At 49.9% G+C, this 13777-nt stretch overlaps 1 protein-coding gene across 1 annotated transcript; it reads right to left on the reverse strand.

The window, feature by feature from the left end:
- Positions 1 to 576: 576 nt before the first annotated feature.
- PCK2 (phosphoenolpyruvate carboxykinase 2, mitochondrial) lies at positions 577 to 12625 on the reverse strand. Its single transcript, XM_081048076.1, has 10 exons — positions 12321 to 12625; positions 9999 to 10244; positions 9330 to 9514; positions 9039 to 9242; positions 8493 to 8680; positions 8018 to 8180; positions 7531 to 7749; positions 5489 to 5626; positions 5103 to 5198; positions 577 to 4903 (listed from the first exon to the last, which is right to left on the reverse strand). The coding sequence occupies exons 1-10, from the start codon at positions 12347 to 12349 to the stop codon at positions 4449 to 4451; spliced, it is 1923 nt and encodes a 640-aa protein (XP_080904202.1). The 5' UTR covers positions 12350 to 12625; the 3' UTR covers positions 577 to 4448.
- Positions 12626 to 13777: the final 1152 nt, after the last annotated feature.

The raw sequence follows: 13777 nt of genomic DNA on the forward strand, positions 1-13777 counted from the left end.
CGCACCTCCGCGCTCCCGGCTCCACTCCCTTGAAAGCGCTTCAAGCTGTCTTGGGCCCGAGCCCCCCGAGGGCCCTCAGTTCCCGGGGGCCTTCCTGGGAGGGGGAGGGCGTGGTCCTTGGGGTGACGCCTCCCGGTCTCTAGACTGCTCCACCCGAGTTTATCGTCTCTGGTCACCCGGGTAGCTTCATGGAATCGAACCCACGCATATTTTAGTACTCAAAATAGTAAAACAAGGGAAACAAAAGCGCTCCAGATATACAATATGCACGGGACTGGTTAAATCGCTTGTCCATATGGTAGGACGCCTGCCAGGTGGATATTAAAGTGATGTTGTAGTCTTGTGTTTTTATGCCATTGGAAAGTGCAAGTTACGTTGTTAGGTTTTTACAAAGGTGGTAGTTCTGGTGACATGCAAAAACAATGTTTTCAATTTTGCATTAAAACATGAACATACCCAGGCTCATTATACTATTAAGTAACAAAACGGAAAAGGCCTTGCATGAATTAATGACAAAGATGTAGCATGAGCAATGCATTCTAATTAATAGGAGCACCCAAAGAAAAACTTCTGTTAAACTCATCTCTTTAATAATACAGTTTTTGATTACATCTTTCCTCTTCTCCTTGGCCTTTTATCCTTAGCACTTAGAAATTCTGTTTAAAACTGAATAAAATCTAAATTCAAGCCTTTGAAATATGGAACTTGTACATTATTGAATAAAACGTGAAAGTCATGGTAAACGGAAAGAAAAAAAGTCGGAGGTTTTATGTCCAAAATGAGTCTTAACATCAAATCGTATGCTAAACAATGTAGGATTTCATCTTAGTGGATTCATTTTTGTGTGTAAAAGATTTTCAAGCCTCTGAACTTGGTTATGTCACTTGTGACTGATGATATTTTTTAAATGTATGTGAGCAGTTATATTTTAGGGGGTTCCATACTGTGTGTTCCATCGAAAGAAAGTGGCATTTCTTTAAAAATAATTAAATAATTTTGATAAACTCTATTGGCCTTCCCTGTCATGATTTTGAAATTGGGAGTGTTGCTTGGTGACAGTTTGTAAAGTGCTTTTCATTTGGCAGCCTCTACTCTCCCCAGCTACACTTAAAGCCACAGAGAGGTTTCTACCTTTAGCATCCATTTTAGAACCAGTTCTAGTAACTGCTAAGTAAATGTCAGCTGGCTGACTTTCTGCCTGACCTGCCTTGGGTTGTTTCCTGCTCATTAGCATCTCCACCAGAGGGCGGGCTGGGCTGGAGAGGAGAGAGGGAAGCACATTTTTTCTCTCGCTAACACTGTCCTCCTCCTCAACCCCAGCTCTCAGCCTGATGACTGCACAGAGCCCCTGGGACACATGTACAGCTCTGGGCAACACAAGGGAAAGTTCTGTTTTCTGAAGTGACTGATGACGTGTTTATACATTGTCTTCTTACAGAATTCTCTGTGTAGAGAAAAGGCAGAAGTATGTTAATTTGCCCAGGGTTTAAAATATGTTGACTATAAAGCAGTTGAATAATTACGGGATTTCTAATACTCTCATGTCCTGTGTCCTTGAGAACCAGAATTTTTTGTGTGGTGGACAGGAGGTACAGATGCGATATAGAAGGATTTAAAAACCCATTAGCCCTGAGTTTGAATAGGAACTATCAGTATGAACTCAAGAGGTATTTTATCTTCTGACCCCTGTCCTCTGAAAAGTTCTAGAAACAATGACCAATCCAGTAGCAATGAACACTCCTACCACCCAGATCTTAAAATACCATTTCCCACAGAAAGAAACCAGCACTTGAAGAAATGACTGATTGCTGGTCTGGGGCAGGAAATGTACAAGGTGAGTGTCGAACAACTTCTACCAGATAGCAAAGAAGCTAACAAACATTATCAGGGTAATGTCAAAGGACTCAAGAGCCAAGCTCTCATGGCCAAAGATGGGACAATTTGAACATTAATAAGGATAATTTAAACATGTTTAAATCTATAAGTTCACAATGTGTGTGTGTGTAAATGGTCACTTTTGAAGAATAAGAAATTATTTTGAAGATAGTAAGTAAAGAAATACAAGCAGTTACCTTGCTGTGCCTATATAAACTGTACCTCAGGTTAATGAAATAGAAGATAAAGGGAGTATCCCCTTGTAAAAGTATTCCACCTATTGTGACAGAGTTTAAGTATGGCTCCTTTAAAATCCCTAATAAATAAATGAATCTAGGCATTGAGCATCTAGGCCTGGATTCTTCAGTGGTTAAATTCAAGGAAAAGAATGGAGGGGAAACCTGGAGATTGAAAGAGACTTAAAAGGCATATGCAATTTTTAAAAATGGGCAAGGCTAAACCGTAATATGTAGGGATCCACATTTGGGTGATAAAACTACAAAAAAAGAAGAAAAAAGGAAGTGATTATCATGCACCGTAGTGTCCATTTACACCAGGAAGGAGGGACTGTGGTGGAGATGAAGAACACGGTGAGGGAGGATAGATCCTTTTGGTGTCTGACAAAGTTCTGTTTCTTTCTCTAGGTAATAGTTGCATGTGTATTCACTTTATTAAGCTATGCCTTTGTTTTGTATGGTTTTCTGTTTCTGTTTTATTTTTAAAAGGTGAATTAAAATGTGTTAGCTATATTTTGTTTATCGTGAGCTAGAGGGCATGCAGACCAACTTTATTCTAAGTGACAAAATCCTTTTTAAGACTAACACCTTCACATCACTGTGCATTTAGAGACCAGAAAGGTGCCTGGAACCCCTGTTTCCGCCTCTTTCCTGGAGGGACTTACTTCCAAACCCATTTTCTTTCTCCCCTGAATTTTATTTTCGTTGCTCTTCTTCCTCTTAAACTGTAGAGTCAGCAGTATATAATACCGTTCAAATACAGACTTACAGGGCCTACTCTATTCAACAGAGTGGAAAGTTGAGGACAGCTGACATATATTCAAATGGTTACTCCATGCCAGGCGTAGTTCTGAGTGCCTAGTTCCATTCTTAATCCTAACGACACTGAGGTGTAGGCACATGTGCATTTTACAGATAAAGAAACTGAGCGGCACCCCAGGCTTGAGAGCACTGTGTGCCTCACATCTGTTATGCTGCCTCTGCTCATACACTCTGCTCATACAGTCATTGCACGCTATTTATGCAGCTGAGGACTTGGGTATATATTTTTAAGTACAATGGACTCCATTGCTCAGTGTATTTTAGCATATGATCCACTCTGACCTTTAAATTCTTTTCTGCTCTTAACACATTGTAGCTGGTGATTGGCTGTTTTCTAGAACACTTGGTCTTCCCTCCTTCAATGTTTTCTTTTGAGGGAATTCCCAGTAATTCCAAGTTATTTGCTGACATTTATTCTCATTTTCTGGGTACAGACTCATATCTTATCCACCTCAATGTATACATTCACTCAGCTTTGCTGCACCTCACCGGTGCAATTATCCTCAGCTGATGCCCCTGACTCATATAGGACCATCACTGTTTTTGTGGTTTCCCTCTAAAGTTGGTTTCAGAGTTTAGGCCAAGGCCTTGCCAAACTATGGTCCCTCTAATAGCAGCGTCAGCATCCCCCAGGAGTTTGTAAGAAAAAACAGAATCTCCAGGTTACCCCAGACTTGCTGAATAAGAATCACAGGCATGTTAAAGTTTGAGAAGCATGGAATAGGTGACTTCTAAGGTCCTTATAATTCTACGGGTCTATGCTGCTTTGAGAGACATGTCTCTGCAGTTACCGTTTCCTCTTGGCTCTACTGTGTACTGAGTGACCTTGGGCAATTACTTGACCTTACTGTGCCTTTGTTTCTTCATTTGTAAAATGGTACCTGCCTCAAAGGGTTGTTTTGTAATGTGCTTAGAACAGTGCCTGGCACACGAAAGATGCTATAGAAGTGTTAGCTGTCTTAATACTGAATAAGCTTTTTTTGTGAATATTTTATGAGCCCCAACATGAGGTCAAGCAGGAGGAAGGACAGGTTTGAGAAATCAACAATGGACCACTTCACTGGAGAATGCGGTTACAGAGTGGGCAATCGAGAATTTTAGGCTTGGAGGCTGTAATGAGCAGCTTGCAGAGGCTCTCATCTTTTTAAGACCTCAGGACACAGAGTATAGTGCCTTCTCTCAGCAATTCTTACTTAGGTGGCCCCCTGATGGTAGAGCTGTCTGGGGCATCAGCAGCTTGGAGGGGCCGGAAAAAGATTGTGAAAATTGGTGTTAGAGGAAAGCCTGTGAAGATAGGTGGGAAATGAAAACACAAATGTTACGTAAAATAAATGAGTATCTCTTATTGGACAGCGCATGCGGGAAGGCCTGTGGCCTGGTCTCACAGCACCCAGAAGATGTTAGTTATATCAAATCGGTCATATTTTCTACAAGCCTGCTGGTTCTCCTATGCCTAGATGGGGGTGGAGGGTAGGGTGGCGCTGTGCTCTCGGGCTAGCCTGGAGCCTCAGGTTGTCACATTCTGCGCACACGTCCCTCCAAGGCCTCCAGCTCACCCAACACTTCTTTGGGCAGATCCTGGTTGACCTGCTCTGTCAGGTAGTTCCGAATATCATGAACCTCCTGTTCCCAGAAGTCCTTAGGGAGCGAGAACAGCTGGGTGGTGTCTATAGCTCCTAGGCCACTGAGATCCAAGGCGCCTTCCTTTGGCACCAGCCCGATGGGTGTCTCTTGGGCACTGTCCTGCCCATCTAGCCGCCGGCAGATCCAGTCTAGCACCCGAGCATTCTCTCCAAAGCCTGGCCACAGGAAGCGGCCTGCCTCGTCCCGCCGGAACCAGTTGACATGGAATATGCGCGGCAGCCGAGCCCCCTTGCGCCCCTCCATGCTCAGCCAGTGTTCTAGGTAGCGCCCAAAGTTGTAACCAAAAAAGGGCCGCATGGCAAATGGGTCATGCATGATGACCTTCCCTAGGGAGGGGAGAGGCTAGGTAAGGAATCTTCCTCTTTACTGGAAAAGAGAAGGGCATTCAGTATCCAGCTGGAGGAAGTTCATGGTTCTGGAATATACTTGGGGCAGGGTGAAAAGGGATTGGTGAAGGGCTGGGCAGGAGGGTCTGGCTCAGGAGGGGAGAGAAGAGGCCATGTAGACACATGGGAGGGTGCTCACCTTTGTGTTCAGCTGCAGCAGTGGACTCAGAGCGCATGGCACTGCCCACAAACACTCCGTGGCGCCAGTTGAAGGCCTCATATACCAGGGGTACTCCTAGAACACCAGCGAACAGGGTCAGAGGCAGCGCTTTTCATTGGACTCATTCCATCCTTTCTGGTGATCTTGATGCCTAATCTCTTTCTCCTAGGACCTCAGCTGTCCCATTTTCAAATTCCATGCCCCCCCACCAATTTTGCATTCTCCAGAGGACAGCTCTGGAGACATACCGCTACAGTTGGTGATACAGGCTGAAGATCCCCAAGCTCTTAGTACAAGAGGCAGATGGGCGCTGATATAGAGCCAGACCCTTTTCCACGAAGGCATGGAACCCACACAATGTTTACCTTTGGGTCTGCGGCCTCCAAAGATGATGGCATCAATGGGGACACCCTCAGGGGCCTCCCAGGCGGGGTCCATGATGGGGCACTGGCGAGCCGGGGCACAAAAGCGAGAATTGGGATGTGCACAGGGCTCCTTGTCACCTGGCAGAGGAAATACAAATACTGTCACTTCCAAGGGCACATCTACCCCCAGTACACATGTTCATGTACTCTTGCACAATTTCTTTTTACCTCATCAGCTCCCTGCGACCTCGTGGGGTAGGCAGCAGGGAGTCAGGCCATCTCCCTTAAAATTTGGATAAATCAGGTCATTTATCCATAATGGTACTGCCAGCTAAGCTTTGTGAGAAAAGAGTGGGAGAGGAATTGGGCTTCAGCAGAGCACTAATGTTTATGCCAAACTATAGCCATATGGCATTGACCAGTGCTCAAAAGAATGGGGTTAGATGTTGGCATAATTTCCCCCCGAGAAACAATTTATTTATGGGACGTGTATTTAAATCAACACTCAAGCCTAAAGCAAAAACTGAGTCTGTGTGGTCAGTATTTCAGACAATTGACTTTCCATCAGCAAATGGGGGAAATAGAATCTTTTGAGCCATCGGAATGCAAATAGGAATTGATTTTAAATCTAACAGAATTTCGGTGATTTCCCTGGGTCTGTCCAGTCCCTGATGGAATGATAAGCCTTGAAGAACTCAGACAAAGACACAACCTGGGCAGGCGTAACCTGAGGAACCCAGGTCATTTGGTCCCTTCAGGTGCCCTGGAGAGGGGCTGGGACCAAGTCTAGGATAGACATATAAGGCACCATCATGGGTATCCCAAATGGACATGGTGCCTTCTCTACTGGAAGTTGCTGGTCAGACCTGGGGGTAAGGGAGTCAAAGCTGCCACCCCCTGTCCCCGTCCTGCCCCCCAGCTGCTGCCTCCACTCTCAGATAAGAGCTATCCTTTATGCTTCTCCCTTGCACTTTTATCAGCCCCCAATTCAGGACGCTAGCACAGGGTGTTATTCTGGGAACTGAAGCTGGACACAACACACCCTAGTTATACCCCTGAATCCAGAGATGATGAAAGGCTTGGGGAATTAGCCTGTGGGGAAATATGAAAGTTTCTTGGACTTCTCAGTTGGGTAGGAAGGCTGAGGAGAGCTTAATGATGGTGTTGGAGAAAATAAAGGGTGATTAGACGAGGAGGGTGACTGCTAGGTCAGCCTGGAAAACTTGAATATAGGTTTCAGTGACCACAGGCCTCCCTCCCCCCCTCCATGCTCTTCTTTGCTCCCATCCCTAGGTCTCGGGATTCTCTGACTGTTGAAGGCCACTGAAAGCTGAAGGTCCAGAGTGCAGGATTGGGGGAGGGGGTAGGACTGTAAGGCGTGGGGAGTAATGACAGGCTTGAGAAACTAGTTTCTAGGAGAGGCTAAAGAGCTGGTCTGATTCAGTTTGGAAGAAGGATTGCAGTATATGTGTTAGAGGGACAGGAGAAGGGTGAGAGTAACAATACTGACTTTTAAACTGGTTATTATACAGGGGGATAGTAGGAACCAAAGTGGCAAGAGGAAGGGCAGGGTTCGTCCTTTCCTAATACGTCAAACTTTATGGATTATGCTTTGAGCCCTATTTTTTCTGTAATAATTTTCAAAACAGTCCTTTCCCTTTTTTTTTTTTTAACACTCGGCTTATATTTATTGAGGGTTTACTAAGTATTTGGTACTGTGCTACACCCTTTGCATGCATTTAATCATCCAACAACTTTAAAAGATAGGTACTATAGTAATTATTCCTATTCAACTGATGGGGAACCTAAAGCTCAGGAGGTTAAGCAATTTAGCCAAGTCACAAAGCCAGTACTTGGTGGAGTTGGGACATGAACTGAGACCTTGCCTCAGTTGGAAACTGAGGGTTGGAAACTGCAAACATTCATAACTTCCTGTGCCTCCTGGAGGTCCCAGAACATGGCTGCGGGTTGTGGAGAAGGCTTTTATATCATCAAGATGCTGAGCCCTGGGGGCTGTGTCATGACTCCCCCACCCCACATACCAGGTTTCCAGGCCTTGCCCAGCCAGGAGGTGACGGTGACACCAGGTGGGAGAGGTTGGTCAATACCCTCCCAGTACACGCCGCCATCACTGGTCTCAGCCACGTTGGTGAAAAGAGTGTTACTCTGGATTGTAGCCATGGCATTGGGATTGGTGGTGGCAGAGGTACCAGGAGCCACCCCAAAGAAACCATTCTCAGGATTGATGGCCCGGAGTCGACCTGTTAAGAGGAGAAGTGAAAGAAAGGAAGGACCAAGCAGGAAAAGTTGAGGGGTATAGCCGGGAAAGGTCCTGTGGTGCCCCTCCCTGCCCTGAGCTGGACCCTAGATCTGATGGGGAAGGCTTTGTGCTTCTGCCAGAAAGTTCAGGGCAAGGTTGGCTGTTTAGGAGAAGGTTCTTACAGACAAAGCTCACCAGGAGCAGTGGAGGGGAGACCCCTACGCTCTGGTAAGAGCCAGTACCAAGAGTATGATCCAAGGGCCACTCACCATCACTGTCAAACCTCATCCAGGCGATGTCATCTCCCACACACTCCACCTTCCAGCCTGGCAGTGCTGGCCGCATCATGGCCAGGTTCGTCTTGCCACAGGCACTGGGGAAGGCAGCTGCCACATAGCGCTTCTTCCCCGCAGGGCTGGTGATACCCAGAATCTGCATATTCAGGAGAGAGAAAATAAGGAGGAGGTCACCAAAGGTCAGGGCATGGTCTTCATAGGAAGGACAGCGATAAGTTAGCAGAGAGGACTGATGTGTATTAACAGGTGTACCGCCTTGCCACTAGGCCTGGGGTGGCGGCAAGGGGAAGCCCCACACATTCAGCAGCCTGGGGTCAAAGCTTCGGGCTTTGGGCAGAGGCCCTGCTCACTAGCCTGGCACCTGGTGGGAGGCAAGGCTGAGGCAGACTGGCCAGGCCCTGCCGCTGCCCTGCCCCCCGCAGCTGCCCGATCCTCACCAGGCCCTCACCAGCATGTGCTCCGCCAGCCAGCCCTCATCCCGGGCCAGCCGAGAGGCGATGCGAAGGGCAAAGCACTTCTTGCCCAGCAGAGAGTTGCCACCATAGCCGCTGCCGAAGGAGACGATCTCCCGCTGGTCAGGCACGTGGCCAATCAGGGTTTTCTCAGGATTGCATGGCCACTGGCTCCCCGGCTCCCCTGGGGACAATGGGGTCATGGGGCTGCTGGCAGGGGCATCAGGAACTGGGGTGTCAGGGGCGGGAGGGATCAGGGGGTGGCAGGAGAGACACTTGGGAGCGGTGGTGCCAATGGATGGCTAAAGCCCCCGCCCCCCCATAATATCCATTAGCTCCCATGCCCCTCTTCTTGGACATGGATAATCGACTTTCTCAATCTTGTGCAAACTGCTCTGCAAACACAGCCTCATCCCCAGCCCAGACAGCTGCCCTGGATTTGTGGAATCAGGTGTCTCACCAATTAGGATGGGTAGGATTTGGGGTTCCCTCTGAGTACAAGCAGGCCTCTGTGTCCTCCCCTGGGCAGAACACGTGCTCACCTTGCCCAGTCAGGGGCCTGCCCACAGAGTGCAGACACTTGACAAAGTCACCATCTCCCAAGGCCTGAAGCACTGGCGTCCCCAGCCGGGTCATAATACGCATGCTTGCCACGACGTAGGCCGAGTCAGTGAGTTGCACGCCGATGCGTGACAGTGGGGAGCCCACGGGACCCATGCTGAATGGAAGCACATACATGGTTCGGCCTGTGGAGGAAAACGTCACCTGGATGTAGGGTTCCAACCTGTTTGTACCTTCAGTGCCCCTGATGTCTGTGTCTCTGCCCTGGTTACCCTGCATGCAGCCTGGAAATCTCTCATCCACGGCTTTTTGGAACTCAGCTGGGGACATCCAGTTGCCCAGCTGCCCACGGGCCCCACCAGCTGGGAGGGGCACTGTGTCCCGTTGAGAAGGAGTTACAATCACCGTCTTGCTCTCTACTCGTGCCACATCCTTGGGGTCTGTGCGGGCCAGCCAGCTGGGGGAAAAGGGATTATCAGGAAGATGGCAGCCAGCAGGTCTCCCTCATCCCCAAACCCACTCTTTCACGTCCAACTTTGACCGTAGGTCTTCTGTTGATCTTTTTCCCCCCATCTATTTGCACCTCAGTCGCTTTCTCCAGGTTTTGTCCCATCTAACGGGCCACAGGTACACATGCTGATGTTATTGCAGGCTTCGCTCAGGCCCATGCTTAACTATGTAGTTCCCTCTTCCCCTGGCAAAAACTCCCTGAACTCGTAAGAAAAAAAACAAACAAAAGTTTGTATTTGTATCAGTTTCTTCACTTAAAATAAAAATACAGACTGCTTTCAGTAATTCCTGAATCTGTTTCCTCCAAAGCTCCCATTGTTGCTTATTCCATTGGATGGTCTAGATAAATCTGATTTTGTCTTGGTAAGGACAGAGTTGCCTTAGTTTAAGCAGCTGCCCCCATCCTATGGGTCGCTGGGCTCAGGGCTTACCAATTATTGTACTTGGGGAGCTTCCGAATAAGTCCTTGCTGCTCCAGCAGGGTCAGTGTGGCAGTGTTCTCGGCCTCGGTCCCATCACAGATGTGGATGCCCTCTGGTTGGCACAGACGGGCACTGCGATCCACAAAGTCTCGAACTCCAGCAGGCAGCTGGCTCAGATCTCCATTGAGTACACGCAGGGTCTGGATGCTGCGCCGTGAAGACCAGCCGCAGGGGCTCAGCCCACGCCAGCTAAGCCTGCGAGAGAAGAAACAGAGAGGTAACGAACCAGGTGTTTTCATGGAGGACGGGCAAGTTGAGGGGATAGGAAGCTGGGGAGCATGCTAAAGCAGGTCTGGGTGCAGGCCCCATGAAGAGCAGATCGAAGCAGGTGTGTGGGATGGGTTCAGGCCACATGTATCTTGTGGCCTTTATGAGGCTCAGTGAGGGTGTCTCCTGGTCAGCAAGGGACAGGTATTGCCAAATGAGCATAAAGCCTGTGTGGAGGTATATGTGTATGCATGCTCATGTCATATGGGCTCGTCCAAGCCCTTATTTAACTAGGTCTGATCAATGCTGAGAAATGAAGAGGTGCCCTAAGGCCCAAAAGTCAACAAACTGTGTCTCGGTGATAGCTTCATATGTCTGGTGTTTGAAGCTCTCATTTCTGTTCTTTCCATTCTCAAGTCTAGTTTTTAAGTTAAAAAGGCAGCTATTTTTATTTTCTTCTTCTTCTGGTGTGTATGCTGTAAGACTGTGAAAACCTCAAGCAAAGAGATTAAGGCTCTTGCCTGGGGAGTAGGTAATTGGATGTTGGGGTTCTAGGCATCAGATATGCTGCGGCCTACCTGGGCCAACAGGATTGCAAAAAAAATGTTGCCTTTGGGTAAGTACTTTTGAACTGTGTGGAAGGCTGACTATTGGGGAATGTCACTGACTGGGGTTCATACCCATATTCCAAGGAGGGCAGGGTCCCTATTGTCTGTCCCTGTATACGTGTGGGAGAGGGAGAAGCAGGGTCTGTTCTCATTGGCTTGGACCCAGGGCAGAGTAAGCCAGAGAAAGCAAAGGTCAGGATAGGGAAGTTGCCCTCCTCCTGTACAGGGAGGCATAGTAAACAGCCCCATACACCTAGGGCCACATGGCCCTGTCCCTCCCCTAGCTCTCTTTCCTACAGGACACATGCCTACAGAGCTTTGGGTGTTGGTGGTTGGTAGGGGGCAACATCAGATTGCAGGAAGCTCAAACTCAGAGGGTGTAAGCCTGGGGAAGGTAGAAAGCTCAGACCAAGGATGTAGTAGATGGAGCCTGGTTGGAGTGGGAGCTGAGGTGGCTTCCACTGGGCAGGGTGGGACAGAAACCCAGTATGGCCCCAGGGGCCGAGGAGGAGGTCTCCTGGGACTTGGGTCTGCTCTTGTCTCAGAGAGAAGTTTTCCCTGAACACTACTTTTAAAGGTACAATCTTGGGGACATCCTCTCTCCATGGGGGAGCCTGGCTCAGGAAATCTCTGGGGAAGCTCCACCACTCTCCTCCAATCCCCTAAGCGGGACCTTCTCCTTTTCCTCTGCTCCAGAGACCACTCACAAGGGCTCGCCAAGTGGAATCAGCTGTGGGAGAAGTATGGGGTCAGCTCAGACTCTGGGACAAAAGCTGGGGAGAAAGGAGGCTACAGAGGGAAGACAGGAAGGTGTGAAAAGCGGGAGAGGGAAGACAAACAGGGCCTAGGGTCTCCTGTCCTAGAGGGGGGAGAAATCAGCCGTAGAAGAACTGAAGGCAACTTGGTCCCCTCCTCCACCTTGCTTCCTTCCTTCCCCTGGCCCCAGGTCCCTCTGGCTGTGCCAGGCTTCCCTCCAGGTTCCAGTCCGGAGGAGGCCGGCTAATGGATGTTTACATTCTACCTTCTTTAGGGAGCTCCGAGTTCAATCCCCAGGGCTCATGCACCCTTGACCCCAGGGTCCTACCGCTCCTCATTGCAACTGGGGCACAAGAGTTACATCTGGAAAGAAAAGGCGGAGAGCTGGGCTCAGCAGGGGCGAGCTAGGAGGAGGACGGAAGTTCTGAGAGTGGCAGATAGAGACGTCGCCGTTGCAGACCAGCAAAGCAGGGAGGGGGAGGAGAGGACGGAAACGAAGAGACCTGGGGCAACTGGGGCTGCCCCTGATCTCCCGCTGGATTCGCGGCCCGAGAGGCTCCGAATCGAGAAACATTCGCCCGCGATCCGCTGCCTCCTCGGATGGGAAGCCCCAGGCGGAGGCGGGCAAGCAGGAGAGCGCAACTGGCAGCCCCGAGGGGGCGAGCGCGGCAGAATGTGCCCCGGGCTGGGGGTCACTCACCGCAGGCCGGGACGGTACACAGCGGCCATTGCACCTGGGCGGGGGCTGCGGGATGGCCACGAGGACGGAACCGAGCCAGGGAGATATGGAAGGCAGGGAAGGGGAGAGCGCGGCGAAACGGCGAAGTCGAGAAGCGAGAGGGAGCTAAAACTGGGCGGGAGGCGCTTAAAAAGGAGGCGGGCAGGCAGGCACAGGGCGGGACCTAGAGGGCCGGCGCGACCCTCTCTCCGCCAGGCCAGCAGGGCGGCTTTCCCAGGTCCTGACGCTCCAGGTCCCCAGCCTGCCTAGCCACCGCCCCACCCTCTGCATCCTAACCCCCAAACCCATCTCTCCCATTGGGGGACTGGGTCTTCTCGAGGCCCCGCCCCCGCCCCGCCTCGTCCACTGCACATGATGTAACTTTGAGGACAATTGCTCCCGGGAGATAGTGACTGGAGACATTGGGTGGCAAACAAGCTAAGGACGAAGGGCGAGGCCATGAGCAGGAGCCCTCCGGGGCTGGAAGTCTAGAAGCGGGGTGGGCGGGCGGGGGGTGGGGGTGTTGGGCATTACCTTTCCCCTTCTTCCTGGGGACTGGGCACTCAGAGCCCCAGGCTTTTCTCTTTTCCAGGGCCCCAATGCTAAGGTCTTTCAGTCCCCTCATTCCCAAATCCTTGTTTCTTCTTCCCCCTGATGAGGACTCCCTTCTGCCTTACCATGAAACAGTGGTGTTTTTCCACCCCACAGTCTCTTCTTTGGGTCTCTGCCCTGGTCATTCTCTCCATATTCCCCTGGAGGACTCATCTGCCCCAACCAACCACCACCAAAAAGTCCTCAGGTAATTTCTCAAGTTACATCTCCATCCAGTTCTCTTCAACTTGAGACCACTGGGTATCACCCCAAATACCACAGTGTCTCAAACTCAACATATCTATGGGAGGTATCTAGCCAGTATCAACTGCCCATTTCTGGTAAGAGTACCCTGATGTTCCTTTGGGGAACCACCTCCTCAGTCTGTGTGGTCATGTAGGTCTCTTGGGGCAGGTTCTCAGCTTGGCCAATTTGTGTGTTTCTTGTTGGGAATGTTCAGGGAATGACATGAGGTTCCTCTCTGGGGCTTTTTCTGTAGACTTTCAAAATGAATTCTCATCTTGCTGGGATTGCTGAGCTGGTAGAATATAAGCCTGGAGCTGCTGGGTGTCAGTTTGGCATTGCAAAGCAGGAATCTGCTGTCACTGTGCTGGAACACAGTGAGACAAGGAGAGCTGGCCTCCAGCCTTGGGCTTGCTGCTGGTCCTCCTCTCTTCCACCAAGGCTCCATCCTGCACGCAGCTTCATGTGGGACTCTTCCCTCCAGTCCCTACATTCAAACTTCGTCCACACCTACCCCACCGCAAACAGCTGCCTGTTTAGCCATGCTTTGGGCCTAAAGGTGTGCACACTGGTGGCAGCCTAGTCAACCTGCCGAAGGTCATCAT

The sequence above is a fragment of the Rhinolophus hipposideros genome, assembly GCF_964194185.1.
Source record: "Rhinolophus hipposideros genome assembly, chromosome: 5".
In the NCBI taxonomy this organism is placed as follows: Eukaryota; Metazoa; Chordata; class Mammalia; order Chiroptera; family Rhinolophidae; genus Rhinolophus; species Rhinolophus hipposideros.

What these genes read in the sequence shown, in the direction of transcription:
- PCK2 (XM_081048076.1), bottom strand. Translation starts at nt 12,349, where the DNA reads ATGGCCGCTGTGTACCGTCCCGGCCTGCG. An exon ending in TGGAGGCCGCAGACCCAAAG is followed by an intron (nt 5,199 to 5,488) that starts GTAAACATTGTG and finishes CTGGTGTTCTAG; the next exon opens with GAGTACCCCTGGTATATGAG. An exon ending in TGCTGCAGCTGAACACAAAG is followed by an intron (nt 4,904 to 5,102) that starts GTGAGCACCCTC and finishes TCCCCTCCCTAG; the next exon opens with GGAAGGTCATCATGCATGAC.